The 20,054-nt window shown below is 32.3% G+C and overlaps 5 protein-coding genes across 9 annotated transcripts; 3 read left to right on the top strand and 2 right to left on the bottom strand.

Moving 5' to 3' along the window:
• The first annotated feature begins 132 nt into the window (after positions 1–132).
• LOC131847707 (L-threonine ammonia-lyase-like) lies at positions 133–9,242 on the top strand. Of its 2 annotated transcripts, none has more exons than XM_059197342.1 (10): positions 133–171; positions 278–388; positions 650–720; positions 810–1,097; positions 1,733–1,895; positions 2,126–2,281; positions 2,547–2,683; positions 3,000–3,099; positions 8,032–8,157; positions 8,955–9,242. In XM_059197342.1, exons 4-10 carry the CDS (start codon positions 931–933, stop codon positions 9,123–9,125), a joined length of 1,020 nt encoding a protein of 339 aa, XP_059053325.1. In that variant the 5' UTR covers positions 133–171; positions 278–388; positions 650–720; positions 810–930; the 3' UTR covers positions 9,126–9,242. The 2 variants fall into 2 exon arrangements, with proteins under 2 accessions (XP_059053325.1, XP_059053326.1); XM_059197343.1 differs by lacking the exon at positions 8,955–9,242 and adding an exon at positions 8,550–8,729.
• An 822-nt stretch (positions 9,243–10,064) lies between these two features.
• Positions 10,065–11,513, bottom strand: LOC131847635 (pterin-4-alpha-carbinolamine dehydratase-like). The gene is made up of 3 exons (XM_059197251.1): positions 11,355–11,513; positions 10,750–10,959; positions 10,065–10,359 (listed from the first exon to the last, which is right to left on the bottom strand). The coding sequence occupies exons 1-3, from the start codon at positions 11,511–11,513 to the stop codon at positions 10,276–10,278; spliced, it is 453 nt and encodes a 150-aa protein (XP_059053234.1). The 3' UTR covers positions 10,065–10,275.
• Positions 11,514–11,726: 213 nt separating this feature from the next.
• Positions 11,727–13,010, top strand: LOC131847634 (DNA repair protein XRCC3-like). The gene has a single exon (XM_059197250.1). The coding sequence runs from the start codon at positions 12,048–12,050 to the stop codon at positions 13,002–13,004; it is 957 nt and encodes a 318-aa protein (XP_059053233.1). The 5' UTR covers positions 11,727–12,047; the 3' UTR covers positions 13,005–13,010.
• A 1,209-nt stretch (positions 13,011–14,219) lies between these two features.
• Positions 14,220–16,564, top strand: LOC131847636 (abscission/NoCut checkpoint regulator-like). The gene is made up of 6 exons (XM_059197252.1): positions 14,220–14,306; positions 14,389–14,475; positions 14,772–14,845; positions 14,919–15,162; positions 15,607–15,852; positions 16,250–16,564. Exons 1-6 carry the CDS (start codon positions 14,259–14,261, stop codon positions 16,457–16,459), a joined length of 909 nt encoding a protein of 302 aa, XP_059053235.1. The 5' UTR covers positions 14,220–14,258; the 3' UTR covers positions 16,460–16,564.
• LOC131847633 (CCA tRNA nucleotidyltransferase 1, mitochondrial) lies at positions 16,555–19,471 on the bottom strand. 4 transcript variants are annotated; one of them, XM_059197245.1, is made up of 6 exons: positions 19,283–19,471; positions 18,988–19,178; positions 18,373–18,656; positions 17,560–17,880; positions 17,076–17,292; positions 16,555–16,869 (listed from the first exon to the last, which is right to left on the bottom strand). In XM_059197245.1, the coding sequence occupies exons 1-6, from the start codon at positions 19,334–19,336 to the stop codon at positions 16,560–16,562; spliced, it is 1,377 nt and encodes a 458-aa protein (XP_059053228.1). In that variant the 5' UTR covers positions 19,337–19,471; the 3' UTR covers positions 16,555–16,559. The 4 variants fall into 4 exon arrangements, with proteins under 4 accessions (XP_059053228.1, XP_059053231.1, XP_059053229.1 ...); XM_059197248.1 differs by having other exon boundaries at positions 18,988–19,167; XM_059197246.1 differs by having other exon boundaries at positions 19,292–19,471.
• Positions 19,472–20,054: the final 583 nt, after the last annotated feature.

The following is a 20,054-nucleotide window of genomic DNA, read 5'->3' as shown; positions in this document are numbered from 1 at the left end:
CATGACACTAAAAGAAATTATGAAGTAATATAAAACATTTATATAAATTAAACCACAAAAATATCATTACGCCTTAAATTTTATTAAATTAGATTTTTAATATCTAAATATTATCAAAATTTTATATACTTAATTAGATTTAACATTCCATTAGCTATGTCTCGACGAAACGTGAGTAAATTATTACTTTATATGTAGATATTTTTTACGAATTTTAATACATATTTGGTAGGTAACTATTGTTATCAATTGTTCATATTCTAATAAATGTACACAGGAGGATTTTGATGAATTTTGTGATCCCGAAAATCCAAAAGTAATCAAATATCAAGATATAATAGATGCCGCAAATCGAATAAGGCCTCACATTATCAACACCCCGTGCTTGGTTAGTTATTAAACTTTCATTTTTCGAATAATCTTTTATAATTTCAAACTCTAGTTTAATAATTTATTTAGCAAATCCATGAAGCCATCTATTTATTACATTAAAGTTTGCATTGGCTACATACTGAGCTAATGACATTTGTAATACTACTGAGGAAATTTCTAAAACAAGCGTATTTTACAATCAGAAATACGGTCACTCTTTGATCCGAGACGATTATTACCTAATATATCCGAACATATATTTTTATCGAATTTCCAGGCTTCCCATTTCCAAAAAGAATTTACTATGCACTTATATTACAAATTGGAATTCCAACAAAAATCTGGAAGGTAAAACCTATACCATACATATTCTGTAATATGATCTAAACAAAATAATACGTATAAATTTATAAAACTGATATCGATGCCTTTTTTAGTTTCAAGTAAAGAGGTTCATTGAATGCACTGCAGCTACTCCCTTTGGATAAGAAAAAGATAGGGGTGGTCGTAGCTTCTGTTGGTAATGAAGCCGCAGGACTCTGTTATTATGGTGCTAAAATGAATGTACCCGTAATAGTAGTAATGCCTAACTGTGTACCTATTGCTAAACTTCAAAAGTATCACAACCATGGAGCCAAGGTGATGGTTCAAGGTGGCAATCTAATGGAAGCACAGAGATACGCTCGTGCAATCGCACGAGATAAAGGATTGACTTACATAAACGGGTTTGGGATATTTATCTATGTCTGTTACAAATATGTAATTTAAAAAATCCAACGCTTTATATACCTATTTACCTACACTAATAATTTCGTTACGGAATTCATGAGATTATTACCGAGTATTGTATTTATATAGCTATTAATAATATTGTATCACGTGACTTTTTAGTGCCTTTATCAGATTTCTTTTTAATTTTAATAGAAATTATACAACACACTTTTTATCTAGCCTATGTATTCAAAATAATATTTTGAATAGCGAAAGATATTTCGAATAAGTTCTGTAGTTTTGAAGATTAGGTAAAGTAGTGGCTGTCCACATAGACACCGTCTCTCAAAAATACCACTGAATTATATTAGTATACCTACCTACATATTATATATCAGCAAAACAGAACTCGTAGCAAATTGCTACGCCAAGACTACGCACAATAGCAATACATTTTTTAACGATAAAACAAACAAAAACCGTTTCAATTTTTCGAAAAATTATTTCATGAATATAACGGAATTATCAGTATAAAAATTTAATAAGTTTCTGTAGCAATAATTCCGTTATTTTCTTTAGCAATAAATTAAAATATCGTTATAAATACCTACAATATCTACCTATATATATATCATTCTGTTTAATTTAGACGTGACCATCCGCATATCCTAGCTGGGTACGGTACCATAGCATTGGAGATTCTGGATCAAATGCCGTATGTGGACGCAATAATTGTACCGGTTGGCAGCGGAGGATTGGCTGCAGCAATCGCCACTGTGATCAAACATGTCAAACCTCGCTGCCTTGTCTATGTTAGAGAATAACCATTTCAATTACATTTATTTAATCTAATAATTAATAAACCAAGCACTTCTGTTACAGAAGTAATTCTATCTTTGTATTTGAAAATTAAAACAGCAAAGAAATGTTCTGGTAAAAACATATATTTTAGCATTTTTGGGATATCATTCGTAACAATAAAAATTAAAAATAGAATTAATATGGCAGTGAGATTATTAATATGTCTAAACATGCTTTACAGGGAGTACAGACTGAAGCCATGCCGGTATTTTTTAAATCGCTTGAGGACGGTAGCCCTGTAACAGTACCAGGACAGTCAACCCTTGCCGACTCCATTGCTGTACCAAATGCTGCTGTCAACGCTTTACATAACGCTCGTCCTCTTTTAGATAAAATGGTAAACCTCAACTATTAGGTATTTAAGTAGGTGGGGTACTGAACCCTAAACTACAATCTATTTAGTGACTGTACAAAGTGATTTTGTTTAAAAAACGCCGATTTAAATATTTATAGCTGGGTACATTTATCTACTTTTACACGTAATAACTGTAACATATATACAATATATAGGTATGCAAAGTTAGTGAGCTTATCATAATTTAATTTTGAGAAACCGTTAAATATTAAATTGTTTGTGTATTAATTCTATAATTATCTTCCAGTTACTTGTTAACGAGGAATGGATCGCTCGTGCGATGTTGCATTTAGTAGAAAAAGAGCGATTTGTGGTTGAAGCGGCTGGAGCATGTCCACTGGCTACAATCATTGGAAATCTTGTTCCTGAGCTCAAATTAAAAAAGTAATAAAATAAGTATCACAATACAAAACAATAGGTAGATAGTTCAGTTCTGTACTTATCAAGGATAACTATGTTGAACTGGTAGGGCGTTTCAACTTTGTTAGGGCTTAATATAAATAAATAGATAGGTATATAATATTAGTATGTTTTTTGTGAAAATATATTTTTCAAAAAATATCATAATCCATTAGAAGACGTGTAAACCGTCAGATGCAATTATCATATTTTTTATATAATTTAATAATAAAATGTTAAATTGAGAACCCTTACTTTTTGACATCGCGTATAAATAATTTCCTATGTTATACACTTGTAGCGTAGTTTGCATTCTGAGCGGCGGTAATGTCGATAACCTACTACTGGTCCGATGCCTGGACAGAGGATTAGCAGCTGAAGGTCGTTTGGTGAAGTTTACAGTGAGTAGATATAATATAGTAGGTAACTAATAATTACATAAAATTATATCTACTCGAAAAAGTGATGAATGGACTGTGTTAAAGATCTTTTGTTGTTTCTTGCCATATCGGCAAAAAAGAGAATGGATAACGAGATGACGAACAGGGATGAATAAAAAAAAACATATTACGACGACCCCAATGGAATGGAATAACGTATAAGATTATGAGGTATTTCTGTAACACATAGGTATTTATATAGATACCGTAAGTAACTGTTTCTCTTAATTATATCTAATTCTTATAAAAGTTTAAAAGATTGTGTTGATTGATTGAATACCAGTTCGTGTATAAGCCAGCGGACGGAATTAAATTAAATTTAGGTGATACCGAAAGGTTCGAATTCTCAGTTATCATGGCGACAAAGTCGAGGGTACAAACGAAGGGTACAGGCTCTAGTGTAAACATAATATTAATATGAATATTTAGTTAATATAAATCACTTTAATAAGACTATGGCTGAGTTCCAAAACCAGCTGAAGGCAAACAACACACCAGCTACAGTGCCTTCGCTTGAATCTGACTTTGTCACTTTCCGGAGCTTTATAACAACTGCACTCACTAGTCGTCAGAAGCAAGTGGAAATAATTGCCCGCCAACAAGAACAGATGGAGATGCGTAGTAGACGCAAAATGTTGTTGCTGCATGGAGTGCCAGAGTCACAACGGGAATCTGTAGCCCAGGTGGTAGCGAAGGTCGTCATAGACAGGCTGGACATTGGAGACTTCACCACAGGACATATCTCTCGGTGTCACCGTCTTGGTCGTACATTGAAAGACAAGCCTCGCCCGATAGTTGTGAAGTTCCGTGACTTAGACATCAGGAATGAGGTATGGTATGCCAAAACTAAACTTAAGGGCAGCGGGATCACCATGTCAGAATTTCTGACTGCGGCCAGACACAGTGTATTCATGGCAGCTCGACAACACTTTGGCATCAAAAACTGTTGGTCGCATGACGGTTTCATCGTCGTCGCTGATGGGGATGGTACAAGGCATCGCATAAGTTGTTCTGGTGAGCTGAGCAAGCTAATTAGCTCATTGCCGGCCTCAACAGTCCAATCTGCATCGACCCCAGTCATTGCCAAAGACCCTGCCGTTACTACGATTCGATCAAAACGCCATAGAAAGTAGAATTGTTTGTTATTATTGTATGTCGAGTATTTCTTTATTACTGATTCACTGTAGTATATACTTTTTCAATTTAGTTTTACCTCAGAAACTCATAATTATTACGCTACCTACGAATTAATTTTGTTTTTTTTTTTTATATGTAAACATGTCAATAAGTAAAATATTAAAATCCTTATGTCTAATCAAAACTGTCAACTAAATGTCAAGTGTAGTGTCATTGTTTATCATGTCAAGTTTAAATGTCGTTGTCTGTGTTCATTAGTGTTGTCAGTACGTAAAATAATCACTTAGAGACGTTCCGTTGCACGTTCATTGTTTTTTTGTTTTGTTTATGCATATTAAAGGTTGAAAAATTTAATATGTAAAAATATTAATTAGAGATCTTTATGTGCAGGTAGATAATATTTTTTAAAAATTGTTAATTAATTTAAATTTTTTAAAAGTTATATTTATTTAGTTATTTGTTTATTATTTTTAATAATTAGTATGTAAATATATGTTGGAAGAACATTACTCTTCATTTTCGAGTGCGACATCTAGTTATAATTCTACGTATAATGATTTTATTCCCCTTAATGAGACTTTAAATATTAACTTTGAGAATACTGTAAAAAATTTTAATGTGGTGCATATTAATGCTCAAAGCATTCCGGCCCATTTTCCTGATTTTCTAACATCTTTTAATGTCGAAAATTTACATGCTATCTTAATTTCAGAATCATGGTTAAAACCTTGTCTTCCATCTGTCTCCTATTCCTTGCCCGGTTTTAACCTGATTCGTAATGATCGTGTCAAGGGGGGTGGTGGTGGAGTTGCCATATATCTTCGTGACTATATTTCTTATAAAATTATCCTCTCCTCTGATATATCCAACCCTTCTCTAGAACCAGAATTTCTTTTTATTAATGTTGATTTCTTGCACTCTAAAACTCTTTTAGGTGTTTTTTATAGTCCCTCATCTTCCATTGATTATTTCTCTTTCCTTGAAAACACCCTCGAAAATCTTATCCCCTCCTTTCATCATACTATTATTATGGGCGATTTCAACACATGTTTACTCAAAACTGACTACCGTGCTAACCGCCTTAGATCTCTTGCTGATTCCTGTAATCTGAATATTCTACCTCTACAGCCGACTCACTTCTTTCCAAACTGTAATCCTTCCCTATTAGATCTTCTGTTTGTCTCCTCCCTTAATCATGTTGCTAGGCATGGTCAGTGTCCTGCAGATGCGTTCTCCTACCACAATCTCATTTTTCTTTCTTACAAAATCCGTCCTCCTAAACCTAAACATAAAGTCTTAATGCGGCGTAGTTTTGGTGGCATTGATCAGGTAAGATTGCGTAACGATGCGTCTGCTGCGGACTGGGTGGCTATTCACAATGCAACATCAGTGGATGACCAAATTAGATTATTTAACTCGCTTTTATTGGAACTCTACGACCGACATGCTCCTGTTCGTCCAGTACGGGTTAAACATCTCCCTGCTCCGTGGTTGACAGATGAGATCAGGGCTCTGCAGGTTAAAAAAAAATAAGGCCAAAGCGAAGTTCAGATCCAATCCTGAGAAATATCGTGAATATTACATTCAAGCAAGGAATCTCTGCAATAGGGCTTGTAGGCATGCTCAACGTCGCCACATTCACAAATCAGTAGAGAATGGTGATCCAGCCAAAGTCTGGAAATTTCTCAGAACATTGGGAGTTGGGAAAGCTCAAAATTTGACAAACTGCGATTTAGACTTCGAAAGCCTTAACAGGCACTTCTGTTCTTCCGTTGCCTTTGACAACAATGATAAATTAAGCACGCTAAATGTTCTTTCCACTTTGTCAACTCCTGATATTTCTTCCTTTTCTTTTACTCAATTTTCCGATTGTGATGTTAAGAGAAACATACTTGCTGTATCGTCGAATGCCATCGGTAATGATAACGTCAGTCGTGATATGATAATTCCTATCCTTGATATCATTCTTCCAACCATTACTTTTATCTTAAATTTTTCTATATCATCTGCCATCTTCCCGACCTCTTGGAAAGACGCGCTTATAATTCCTCTCTCCAAAACCAAAAACCCGCTGAATTTTTCAGACTATCGACCCATTTCCATTCTTCCATTCCTCTCCAAAGTTTTAGAACGGCTTGTCCATAATCAAATATACAATTTCCTTTCTACAAATAATCTTCTAAATCCTCTTCAATCTGGTTTCCGCCCTGGTCATAGCACGACTACAGCTCTGATCAAGATTACCGATGACATTCGACTTGGTATGGACAAATCGCAGCTGACAGTGCTAACATTATTGGATTTCAGTAATGCGTTCAATACCGTAGACTTTGACATCTTACTCAGTTTGCTACGTACTCTTAACATATCTCCAACGGTGATTGAATGGTTTCGTACTTACCTGTATGGGCGCCGGCAGTGTATTCGTATTGATGATATTAGTTCATCCTGGTGTACAACGACTGCGGGCGTACCTCAGGGTGGCGTATTATCTCCTCTTCTCTTCACTTTATTTATCAATTCTATCACACTTCATCTTCGTTCATCCTACCACCTCTATGCAGATGACCTTCAAATTTATTCACAAGCTGATCTGCCTAATATTAGCGATGCTATTCACGATATAAATCTGGATCTCGCCTATATATCTGACTGGAGCAAAGCTTATGGCCTTATATTAAATCCTAAAAAACACAGTGTATAATTATTGGAAGTTCGTATTTTACTTCTAGATTAGACTTCAATCATCTACCACCAGTTACCTTTGATGGCCATGACATTAAATATTCCGTTCAGGTCAAAAATCTTGGAATTCTTTTTGATGAAAATTTGTCTTGGTCACCACAAATTACACAGTTAAGTCGGAAAATGTTTGCAGCCGTCGGAAGCATTAATAGGTTGCGGAACTTCCTACCAGTGGATACCAAAATTGCGCTAGCAAATTCCTTGTTACTTCCAATCCTAGATTATGCGGATTCCTGCTATGTAAATCTCACTGAAGAACAATTAAATAAACTTGAGCGACTCCAAAATATGTCCATACGATTCATATTTGGTCTCCGTAAGTATGACCACATTTCCAATTTTCGCAATCAACTCAAGTGGCTTCCCATTCGTCTTCGCAGGAATTTTCACATACTATGCCTTCTTTACACCATTCTTTTCCAACCCTCTACTCCAGAATATCTAAAAACAAATTTTTTATTTCACTCTAAATCCCCCGGTTCTGCTTTGCGTAGCACCAGAAGCCTTTGTCTGACGATCCCTGCTCACTCCTCTACATATTATTCCAACTCTTTCACTGTCCAAGCCATTCGCCTTTGGAACTCTCTACCACTCTCCATTCGATCCGCTCAATCTCATACAATATTTAAAAATCGTCTAAGGTCTCATTATCTGTCCCTATAGCAAATTTTTTTTTTTTTTTTTTTTCCTATTTAACTCTGAAATCTTCCAATATATTGAATATATGTATGTATATTTATTTATATATATATATATGTATGTCTATTAATTAGTTTGATAATTCTAGTGTCTTGTGTGTGTGTGCCATCTACCTCTTCTGTGTATGTTAGTCCTATCTTGCAGGTTGTCTGTAAGAAATTGCTTATAGCGATAGCGATAAGACCGCCTTTTGTTCATAATTTTCTATTTATTGTTTTTCTTTTTCTTATTGTATTTCTTCTATGTGCACAATAAAGAGTTTATTATTATTATTATTATTATAAATAAATATTTTTTTTATTTCTAACGCAGGTGGGAATAAAAAACAACCCTATGGAAAATTCTCAGCTACTGAAGCTTCTCGCAAATGGAGGATACAACTTGGTGCGATTATTTAGAGACAATTCATGGGTTGAAGACGATACTTATAGCATTGAGGTGAATACCAAACAAATATATGGCTTTGTCAATACATTTTAGCGACAATTAAAATACTTGTATAAGATAGCAGCTGGTACCCACGATTTCGTCTGTGCTAACTTTGATCCTCCATTTCAGCCCTTTCTATTTTTCAATTATGTTTTAAAATGAAATATATCCTGACTCCTTCACCCTATCACGAAGATAAAACTATCTTCTTACCAAATTTCATTAAAATCAGGTCAGCCGTTAAGTACCTAATGAAAATGTAACTAACAGACAGACACACTTTCGCATTTATTAGTATGGATATGGATTCAATTGTGGAAGCTTGATTACGTAACGCTTTATACATCGGCCCACTACAGTGGCGAATATAAGATAATTTGTGAATTGTAACTGGCCATTAGGTATGGTAATGGAATGGCGCATCCGCCTTCGCTAACGGTTTACGCTGGCGGGGCACCAGTGAAGGATGATAAGATGAGCATGAAGTCAGGTCAATTAGCCCATCGTGACAAATTAATCAGGAATTTATCACGATGGTTTCCAGGAAGAACCGCGTGGAGGTCGACCTCACATGGTACATTGCCGGCAATGGGTTCGTTAGTCCGCATTAATAACAATCCCCTTCCCCCCGGCCATTACGGTTAAATAATACTACAAAAAATATTTTTATAAGTAGCTCACATGTCGATATTTTATTGCACCCCCTTCGTATAGCCAGAAATGGGGCAGATTAATTTTTTTATTAGCAATCACTTTATATATTTTAAATCTTTTTGCTACATAAATAAATAGCTACCGAATTACAGGTTAAACTTGTTTGTGAAACACGAAACCTGGAGCATGCTTTGGAACTGAAAAGGATAATAGAGAGAGCGTATCCATGTACTGCTCTTTTTGAAACTGAGCCTTTCAATGACAAAAGAATCTGCCCATGCTATGTCAGAAACTCAGGAAGACCTGTAACTTGTAAAGTGTAATTAATATAAGTAGGTACGTGTACTAATTAAATATTTTCAATTTAAATAATTCTGGGTATGTAACTCAGTTGTTAGCATAGCAGGCGTATTATATTTGTATCCAATTAAAATTATTAGTGCTAGAAATATATATATATATATATTAGGAATTAATAAATGTTTCATTTATTTTGATGATTTTATTTTATTGTTTTGTATTACACATAGGTAATAGCACAGATAATATAATATTACATAGTAATAGGTATAGTATTATACAGAAAACAGGAACTACAAATTTCTCTGTAGATACATTCATACTTAGGTACTTTTTTCATATCCTTATATTTCAGAAAGTATTATTGTGGTTCTATCGATTTTATATCTATAGATGTATAATAATAATCCCTATTTTCTTTTTTAACGGAATCATGTATATAGGTAATGTGCGGCTGGACTCTTTTCGCTAGGGTATTAGTCTTGTTATTGTCAGGAGGTACCTAGCTACTTATATGAAAAAAATAAGAAAGTTTTGCGAATCTTTACTAAAGGGTGTTAATTTTTTTAATGTTTGCCTACTTTCTACAATAGTCATAGTTAAGACAGGAAGTATGTCAAATCAGATAGTTTAGACTAAATTTTGATGCTCCAAACTCGATTATTGTAGTCTATTTCTTGTAGGTATATCAGCCCTGATGGTTTAGCCCATTACTTGCGGTAGTTACGGGTTCGATTCTTGCACGATGCTATTCATATAATTCTTTGTACTTATCATTGTTCTCTATCAATATTAAGTATTTACTCGGTTAAGTTAAGACAGCCTCGGTAGTTATCCTGCATTTATTTTTCAATTATTATTGAATATAGAATGTTAATAAGGGGATGTTAAAGTAATATGGTCAGAAATGCTTGAAGCATTAAGATAATAAAAATAAAATTGTAAAATAGAAAACCCAAATTATTAGCCATATATTTTCTATTTATCTACTATAAAGTTTTGAGTTTTATAAAAACAACAACATCTTAACCAATAAGTCTTAACAAATATATTACTGTGCTTTTAACAAAACATAATGTAATTTATAATAGAACTACACAATATACAAATAATCACATAAGGATAGTAATATTGTCACAATTACGTCTTAATTAATATGCTTGTACCAATGTTTCATTTGTATATTTTATCCATAAAAGTAGCCATCTTTACATCCCGTTTACTGAGACCATTCACATCATGAGATGCCAGTGTTACCTGTGAAAATTTTAATCAAAATATATTTAAGGATCCTCTTGAATAGTCTAAATTTACGAATATAATAGAATATGTGAAGTTAAAGTTAACAAACTTCAAAAAAATTGCAAGAGAGACTTCAATTTGTGTATATCTCTAGACTCTAGACTCTATATAGCCTCTCATTTGGGCAGTTGTGCATCTACAGGTGTGTATAAAAGTCAACTATTTTTCTACTGTGCATGTACAAAATTCATCCATTGATTTTTCTATGCTAATACAAGTAACACATAGAGAAATCAATTTTGTTTCCTTCATATCATGTTCTTGCATCTAAGCATAGATATCATGTCAGTGAACAGACTAATGTTGTGAGTAAGACCAATACTATCTGTAGTTTTCAAAACTCACCTGTAATTTATTATAAACATTGAACCATTCGGGATGATGGTCCATTTTCTCAGCTATCAGAGCCACTCTGGTCATAAAACTAAATGCTTCATTAAAGTCTTTAAACTTAAACTCTTTCTCTATTGCATCTCGCTTGTCTTGGACCTTCCATCCTGATTGAAGTAATGGTTGAAGCAAGCTATCCCGTTCTTCACCATTTAGTTTATCTGCCTGGAAATATTTCATATTTGAGTAGATTATACTAGAAAAATATACATATATGTGATACTAAAAGTATCACTACATTGTTATAAACTAAATACATATAAGATAATATATAGCTAATACTAAAATTGCACCAAATTAATTAATAGTAGTCTATATAAATTTAATACTAAACATTTGTTAGTGTATTCACCATAATGGGATTTAGTTAATTTAAATAACATTGAACAGCTAAGAACTGGCTGATTATTATGATGATTTCGAAATATTTTCTCTGATAATTAAACAAATTAAGAGACACTAATAGTAGTATCTCATCCAAAAATGGAATAGCTACTTCCACGGAAAGAGTTTAAGTGCCGTTGGTTATATTCTCTTTGAGATATACATATTAAATTTACCATTTTCCTCTTAATAGGCGAAGCTGCAGACACGCTGGCAAATGCGGCGAATGAAGTAACATTGATTGCAGTACGAGTTTGTAGCGTCGCCGCCGACCCTGTGGGGTGAAAGTGTATCGCTATCGAACCCGCCTTAAACAAAGTTTTTCTGAATGACATATTGTAGTATTTAGTTATGTTGTAGTAGATTATTGTGGTTTAAATATACTAAGTTTATTAAAAAATATTTATTCTATATATCAGTAGCAGTTGTTTAGATTTAAGTCGTGTATAAAAATTTAAAATACATTATAAAATACATTTCCATGTTTTATTTCAAAACAAAACTCAGACTGACAGATTGACAGACACAGCCAGCTAATCTTAAAAACCACAGGTTGTGTTGTGAAATGTGATTAATAGTCATTATTTGTTAGTCCGTTAGAGGCTTTATTGTCATACCTAATAATAGTAAATATTTTGAAAATAGTTCTATATACTAATACAAAGTAATAAACTCACAAATAGATATATTGTGTTAAATATGTCCTCATGAAAATAATATACAACTCTTACTTTTTGGCATTGTGGAAATTGGACTTATAATATCCAATTAATTAGAAAAAAGAAATTAAGTAAAAACATAACCGTTTAATAGTCGACGTCGCCTATTTGATCAGCGGTGATATATATAAGTTCAATATAAAACTATAAATGCCGAATTTAATCAATTTATTACCTTCAAGAATTTATGATATACTGGAGAAAACTGGTATTTGTTCCCATAGACAGATCATTATTTTGTCCATTTGGGATATACAAAAATTAACAAACCTGTGTAAAGATGACATTTTGCTGTTGAAAAATATAAGTTGTAATAATTTAGAACCTAATCCCTCTACATGTGATGCACTTTTAACTAAAAGCAATTACTGTAAAAAAGTTGCAACAGGATGTTCAACAATAGATACATTTTTGAATGGGGGACTCCGTAGAGGTACTATAACAGAATTATATGGAGAGAGTGGATCTGGAAAAACACAGTTTGCCATGCAATCTGCAATCCATACATGGGAGAATGGATGTCTATTTATTTGTACAGAAGATCTGTTTCCAGTTAAGAGATATGAGCAAATTAAAAGAAGTCTACCTAACTACCAACATAGTATAAACTATGGTAAAAATATTTTTATTGAACATATAACAGAGTCTCAGGATTTACTGTCTTGTGTAAGAGTTCGCATTCCTAAACTGTTAAATGAAAACAAATTAGCATTAATTGTTATTGATTCTATAGCAGGTCCGTTCAGGTCAGAGAATACTAATTATATACAAAGAGCAGAAAATCTGAGGGAGTTGGCTTCTCTATTAATAATGTTGGCACAAGAATACCAGTTGGCAGTCCTTTGTATAAACCAAGTCACTGCTTCATTTGATACTGCTGATGTACTGCCTTCATTAGGGCTGGCATGGTCCAATATGGTCACTACAAGATTACAATTAAAGAAAACTACTGAAGTAATGAACTTAACAAATACCACATTACATCTTAATCAAATGTCATATAATGTTTATATAAGAGAATTATCTGTAATTTTTTCTCCTGATCTACTTAATTCAACTGTTAGGTTTATAATAACAGAAAATGGGATATCCTGCCCAATAAAATAAATTAAAGCACCTACCTAGTCTCCTTTTATTCTATGCCATTAGTTACACATTTACCTAAGTCTTAGAAATCATATAAAAATAAATATGTTTCATCAGTATGCAATAAGATAGGATCATTAATATATATATAATACATTTCATATAAGACAAGACATACATACATACATAAGAATAATAGTTATATATAGGTGATCATGCATGAATGTGTATAAAGATGTAGGAACAATTGCACGAGGCTAGAGAGTAGAGACGTTTTTATAGAATACTAGCTGTCCTGGCAAACATTGTTTTGCCTTAATATAAAATAATAAAATAGGGGTGGACTACCCCTAACATTTAGGGGGATGAAAAATAGATGTAAAATTGATGTTTGCCGATTCTCAGACCTACACAATACGCTCACAAAATTTCATGAGAATCGGTCAAGCCGTTTCGGAGGAGTATGGGAACGAAAACACACGAGAATTTTATATATAAGATTATTTTTTTATATTAGTTTGTGTAATATATTTCTGACAAGCACTGCTAGTTGGCCCTAAGTCGCCCGGCAATTTAATATCAAGTTAGTAATTACTATTGCTCTGATCCATTTAGTTTACTCCCTTGGAGACTAGTTCGTTCTATCGGTCTCGACTTCGCAACCGCGATAGCTCGAAAGAGCGCTCCTAAAGTTGAAATACAGACACTAATGACCATATTGCTAGCAATGTACCATGTCAGATTGACCTCCACGCGGTTCCCCCTGGAAACCATTTGGATAAATTCTTGGTAAATTTGTCACGATAGGCTAACGGACCTGACCAGACCAGACCTCATACTCATCTTACCATCCTCCACTGCCAGCGTAAACCGTCAGCGCAGGCGGGTGTACCATACCATTATCATCCACAAAAAAAACTACTCTCTACTGAATCAATATTATAATAGTATGTAGGTATAATGTATTCACTATCCGGTCATAATGTCCACATTTTGTGGTCCCTTCTATGTTGTTATATGCGGTTTCTACTGTACTGTAGTTTTAGCAAAATTATAGAGAATCTTTGTGCTAGTTCGTGTAGATCTCTATGGTAGTGCTCTTCCGATCTAGTTCGTTCGCGACGAACTAAGCAAATCTGATTGAGATGTCACTTTGACAAAGCAAATACGTTCATTTGTTTACATTTTTAGTAATTGGATTTCCATTTTCACTTTAATTTGTAAGCCAAACCTTAATTTATCCTACGCCCATACTGTACTAAAAAATCATTTGCAATGGCATGCAATTCATGCGCCAAACCGTTTACATTATTTCGGAACGAGGTTTGTAAATGAAACTATTTAAAGTATGAAATCGAACTTTAAATGTAAATAGTCGCTATATTTTAATCCTTATTGTTTTCAGAAAGGATGTCCCAATTGTGGCTTTGCTTTTTGTTCTAAATGTTTAGCACACAAAATGTTTGTGCAGAAACTAAATGCCGAGACCAAGGTATAAAACTATTATTTCAAAAATGCATAGTTATTTAATTATCTTGTGTAGTGATTTTTTTTTAATAATTAATGTTTTGGTTTTTATTTAGAGTGATTCACATTTGTTATTTGTACTACTATAGTAGAACACAGGAAAATATGTAGAATCTAACACTAGGTTATAGAAAAATATTGTATTATTATTGAATGACTGAGATTGTTAGTTTTAACAAACTAGTCTAGAATACAATACAACAAAAAATGACAAATAGGTCTGTTAAAATGCCAGATTGCTATTATGCATAATTATTACAGGTTTGTATGAAATGTGCAAAAGCACCCAACTCAAGTAAACCAAGAAATGTGGAACCACCTGATGCATATTTCAAGTATGTGCTGTTATAATATTGTTAATTTGTTGTTATTTAATTACAAAATTACTAACTTTAAACTATCTTCTAGGAGAATAACACCAGGTACAAACCTGAATGACAATCCCACAGCAGGAAATTCCAAAGATCAAGAAATAGTTGAAAGATTAAATAAGTTAAAACAAGACAAGACTGAACATAATTTAAAGCCTGACGAGAAAATAGCAAAGCGACTACAGGGTCTCACCAGAGAAGTACCACCTACCACAGACCATGAACTACAGTTGCGTCTGGCAAACCTGAGGGGGTTACCACTCAATGTTTATCAAAGTAAGGTAAACAAGTATTTCAAGTCAATTCATACATAAATAATGAGTATTTATTTTATAGCAATACCATGTTAGAAGACACTAAAAAAATTATTTATAATTGTTAGAAAAATATATATGGTTTTACTTTGTTGTTGTTGATTTTTTTTGTTTAATGAACAATTATTGGTTTGTAATTTCATTATTGTCAAAAATTTGTTTACTTCAGAATAGCAGAGAGGGTGACTCACTGTCTCCTTTGAGTTATAGACCATTTTATGTTATTTACTACTTCAAAATTTTATTATAAGCAGCAATTGTAATAGTTTATTATTTGAGACAAATAAAGATGGTTATTACTATTATTAATAACACAATGAATAAATAGTATACACTCTAGTCATAATATCATGCAATTAGAAATGCACCAAAAACTGATAGATCTCAAATACACTTTTAATTTTGTTTTAGATTTCATTGCCACCTCCAGACCAAAGAACAGAACAAGAGCAAACTGATGATTTGCTAAAACAATATATAGAGCAAACAAAAATTGACAGTACATATAAAGATGAATTTGATACCCTAGTGAATGAGATGGAGGTGAGATTACAGAGAGTAAAAAGTGGCAACTGTATTAAACCAAGTGGTTCTCAAGAACAACAAGCATCTAAGACTGAAGATGAAGAAGATGCAGTAAAAAAGATAGTTGAAAAAGTAAGTGTAAATTGCATATAAATACAAAAGAAATTTTGAGCATGTTTGAAATCTGAAGGGTATGCACAATTTTTTACAGGAACACATGTTTATGTAGGATCTAAAGCTATTCTTGGTTTTTAATAAAAGCGGTTTTATATGCCTATATATATATATCAGTATATTTTTTATTATTACAAATTATTCAAAAATTATTATGATTTGAATTATTACAGATGTGTTGAACTTTAGAAACTTTGAGATTTGAAGAAAGTATATGGATTTAAAATATATACTGATATTTCTAACTAACAGACCTATTGTGAATTAATAAATAAATCATACATGCCAGGTCATCTTGTCTTTTACTTTAAATTCAAAATACCAATATTCTACTGTTATATTATTTGTTCTTTAGATGAAAGCTGAAGCAGTATTGGAAGATCAGGAAGTTTCTTCTCCAAGAAATGATGAACTGCCATTCTGTGAAATATGTAATGAGGATGCAAATATGCGTTGTCTTGGATGTCGCTATTTATTTTGTAAACACTGTTTCATTGACCATAAAGATGATGATGATGGATGTAATAAATATGAACTCTATGTACCTCCAAAGGATTATCAATAGTAATTTATATTCAATACGGTCAACTTTATTTTTTAGATAATAAAACACTATTTAGAGTTAATTTATTTAAAATGTTTGCAAATAAAACTACATAATTCTGTTACTTTAAATTTTGTTTATCATACTCCTTTATAACATCAGGAATCAATTTAACTAAATCATCTACTGATTGCTTATAGTCATTCTCTATCCAAATCTCTTTAAGTTTATTCAGAATTGCACTGTATTTTTTTCCAGGTAGAACATTATTTTCCTTAAGTATTTTACCATTCATTGGAAATCGAGGAATCTCCCAGTTATTAAATTCCTTCAGAAGTGATTCCTCTCCTCTGTATTTTAACACTTCCTGTATATAGTCATAAGTATCTTTTTGCTTTATTTTGGAATTTAACACCAATTTTTCATAGGGCCTGTAAAATAAAATAAAATAAATAATTATTTTCTTTATTCTGATTTATATAGTTTCATCTCATCTGATTGAGCACTAAATTATACCAGTTAGGTCCAGGTTTCCCTCAAGAGGTCTGATTATATTTAATTTAAAGACCAAGTGGAAATCATTATTAGTAACATTATTTTTAGTATTTATCATAACTAATGTATTAGCTGAACTTACAAAAGAGGCCTTGTAGATACTTTATCTGCCCTGTGTTCTACCAAAAAATATGTTAAATCCCTATCATAGGTAGACAACTTAAGCCGGCAATGAAGTACAGTCACATCATCCCTGTCCCATAACAAGGCAGCTATGTAGCACATTGGGTGTAGATTCAAATGTTCTCCTCTCTTAAGAACCGTGTCAAGTTGCTCTAAGTTAGGATTGTCTGGCAAACCTATAAAAAATATGTAAATATTATATTGTTTTATTAAACAGTACTAAAAATACTGAACATTTTTATTTCATAGTGAAGGATCCAGACCATTTCGAACAATTATATCACGAGGTAAAATGTTTGTATAATGTGAACATTAAAAGCAAGGTAGTGTTCTTGAATCAGTAGAGCACTAAGTCAATCCTCATCAAAAGCAGATATAATTTATTAAATCTGATGAAACCAATATTTTCTATACCAACTATATATCTATCTTTATATACCAACCTACATATTGGGCAACACCGACTTTAATCATTGTCTTTAACAAATCTCCTGCAAATTTCCCTTGTAATGTTTTCTTTAGCTCAACCCAAATTCTTTCCCCAGATATGTGTTGTAAACCATTTACATTATCTGAAAGAACTTGCAATGTTTTATCTTCATGTTGATCTGGTGATTCAGCTATTCTTCCATAAAAACGAAAATATCGCAAAATCCTTAGGTAATCTTCCTTAACTCGGACATTGGGATCTCCAACGAATGCCACTCTTCTCTTTTGTAAATCTTCATATCCAAAAAAGTAGTCGTAAACAGAACCATCAAAACCTGCAATTTTCATTATACTAATAAGGGATATTTTTAGATACACACATTGCATTAGTAGTTAAATGTATAGCACTATCTCAGTTAGAGAACAAATTGGAAACATTTAGGAAAAATGTAATACCTGATAATATAATATTTAGTCAGGTGAAATACAGAACAATGTATAAATTGAACATTAATATGTTCATAACATAACATACATATTAATAGTTATAATATATTGTAAGTAGCAATTGAATAATATAATAGTCAATATTTGAAGTCTATAGTACACTTAATAAAATACAATATATGTTGTGAGAGGATGAATGAAGAAAAATGGACTATGTGAAAGATGATATGCAGGAATCTGCAAAGATTAATGCATAATAATCAATATGGATTAATGGAAGAAAACAAACGACACCAACCTCAACTAATGGGATTAAGGCAAATCAAAGATGATTAATATGATGATGATAATAATGATTCTTAATAAAATAATATAGTCACCTAAAAACATAGAGTTTATAGTGAGATCCCTTCTATTTGCATCTAATTTCCAGTCAGTAGTAAATTCCACTTCTGCATGCCGCCCATCTGTTACCATGTCTATTCTTAAAGTTGTAACCTCAAAATTTTCTTTATCATTGATTCTAGGTGTAATTGTGCCATGTTTTTCACCATTCATATTTATCATTCTTACATTTTCAGTGATAAACATTTCTTTCATTTGTTTAGGGGTGGCTGTAGTAGCAAAATCAAGGTCCGTCGGCTTCTGGCCCATTAATAAATCTCTAAAGAGAACTAAATCAAATTAAGGTAAAAGTTCAACATATAACACAATTTCAGTAACACATATTAAGTAATTGTAATCTCAGCCAGGTTATGTATGACTTGACTCTACATTCTAAATAAATAATAATTAATGTGGTAGTAAAATTAATTATATTCACAGTCATTATCTTGCTAATCTAATGTTAATGAATAGTTACCCACTTCTCACATCACTTACTTGTTCTATTTTATATTTACATATATACAAGACAAGATAAAACAAAACAATTAACTGTTCAGGAATAATATTATATTTAAGGATATATTATACTATAATAATACTTCACTTACCTCACAGCCCCACCAGCCAACCTTATTTCATAGTTATATTTGTCAAACAACTTTTTTAAATCTATAACCTCTTGAGTGAATATGCTCTTAAATTCAGATGTTTCTAACTTGGTAACGATTGGATTTTCTCGACTTTTTAAAGCCATGTCTATCCGTGACCGAACTCTACTGCGAAGGGTACTGTAATAAACCTACAATGTTATAATAATAAATTATTATTTACCAGCAAATTCCAGAGAAAAAATATGTTTTATATTAAAAGATTTTTAGAATAAAACATTTGTATATTATATACCTGTAGTACCTCTGAATGAGTCGATTTCAAGAGGCCAATTGAAATAAAACGCATAACGTTGACGAAAAACTACTTCAATTGTTATTTTACCAGAAAAAAATGTTTATTATAAATATTTAAATTTCCTATGTATTTCAAAAATTAAAAAATGAATAAAATCACAGATCCGAAAGTCCGGAGATTCTGAATAAATCACCAATGTCAAATACTATCAAGCTGACAATGATTGTAAATGTCATTGTCGTAGAGTAAGTACACAATAAGAATATCAGAATAGCCAACCATATAAAATTACCTTTTTTTTTTGGAAAGACGACATTATAATTACTGAGCAAGTAATCAATACATTTGTGGGACAATCTATCTATACTTATTATATTCTGAAAGATTAATTATATATCCAAGGAATTCCTAGATAAGATATGGTAGTTTCTATGAAACTAAATCTGAGCACACGACTTTCTACAAATTTACATCAGTAAATGATACTCAGTGTAAAATACAGCTTTTTGACTGTTTAATAGCTAAGAAGGACCTGTCTCAACTAGTTCGGCAATCAAGGAACTTTCTTTGTAAGCTGTTTATTCTGAGTATGACATCTTAGTTCTCAGGAATGACAATGCATGAGGTAGACTTTCAGATGAAGTCTAAACAAACAAAAAGACGAAACATAGTAATTTTATTAAACTCCGGCACATAGTTACAAATATTAACCCGAGAATTTAAACAAAGAGACAGACTAGATGTATTATTCAACAGAACAATTTTATAA

This window comes from Achroia grisella, unplaced genomic scaffold (assembly GCF_030625045.1).
Source record: "Achroia grisella isolate CSIRO2021 unplaced genomic scaffold, CSIRO_AGI_Agris_v1 utg540, whole genome shotgun sequence".
Classification (NCBI taxonomy): Eukaryota; Metazoa; Arthropoda; class Insecta; order Lepidoptera; family Pyralidae; genus Achroia; species Achroia grisella.
Note: the sequence above shows the minus strand (reverse complement) of the source record. Positions and strands in the feature narration are given on the sequence as shown.

What these genes read in the sequence shown, in the direction of transcription:
- LOC131847707 (XM_059197342.1), top strand. Translation starts at nt 931, where the DNA reads ATGAATGTACCCGTAATAGTAGTAATGCCTAACTGTGTACCTATTGCT. An exon ending in GTCCTCTTTTAGATAAAATG is followed by an intron (nt 2,282 to 2,546) that starts GTAAACCTCAAC and finishes ATTATCTTCCAG; the next exon opens with TTACTTGTTAACGAGGAATG. An exon ending in CCTGAGCTCAAATTAAAAAA is followed by an intron (nt 2,684 to 2,999) that starts GTAATAAAATAA and finishes ATACACTTGTAG; the next exon opens with CGTAGTTTGCATTCTGAGCG.
- LOC131847635 (XM_059197251.1), bottom strand. Translation starts at nt 11,513, where the DNA reads ATGTCATTCAGAAAAACTTTGTTTAAGGCGGGTTCGATAGCGATACAC. An exon ending in CGCCTATTAAGAGGAAAATG is followed by an intron (nt 10,960 to 11,354) that starts GTAAATTTAATA and finishes AAATATTTCCAG; the next exon opens with GCAGATAAACTAAATGGTGA. An exon ending in ATGTTTATAATAAATTACAG is followed by an intron (nt 10,360 to 10,749) that starts GTGAGTTTTGAA and finishes AAATTTTCACAG; the next exon opens with GTAACACTGGCATCTCATGA.
- LOC131847634 (XM_059197250.1), top strand. Translation starts at nt 12,048, where the DNA reads ATGCCGAATTTAATCAATTTATTACCTTCAAGAATTTATGATATACTG.
- LOC131847636 (XM_059197252.1), top strand. Translation starts at nt 14,259, where the DNA reads ATGGCATGCAATTCATGCGCCAAACCGTTTACATTATTTCGGAACGAG. An exon ending in TCAATGTTTATCAAAGTAAG is followed by an intron (nt 15,163 to 15,606) that starts GTAAACAAGTAT and finishes ATTTTGTTTTAG; the next exon opens with ATTTCATTGCCACCTCCAGA. An exon ending in TAAAAAAGATAGTTGAAAAA is followed by an intron (nt 15,853 to 16,249) that starts GTAAGTGTAAAT and finishes TTTGTTCTTTAG; the next exon opens with ATGAAAGCTGAAGCAGTATT.
- LOC131847633 (XM_059197245.1), bottom strand. Translation starts at nt 19,336, where the DNA reads ATGCGTTTTATTTCAATTGGCCTCTTGAAATCGACTCATTCAGAGGTA. An exon ending in TATAAACTCTATGTTTTTAG is followed by an intron (nt 17,881 to 18,372) that starts GTGACTATATTA and finishes TGAAAATTGCAG; the next exon opens with GTTTTGATGGTTCTGTTTAC. An exon ending in GTATCTACAAGGCCTCTTTT is followed by an intron (nt 16,870 to 17,075) that starts GTAAGTTCAGCT and finishes TTTATTTTACAG; the next exon opens with GCCCTATGAAAAATTGGTGT.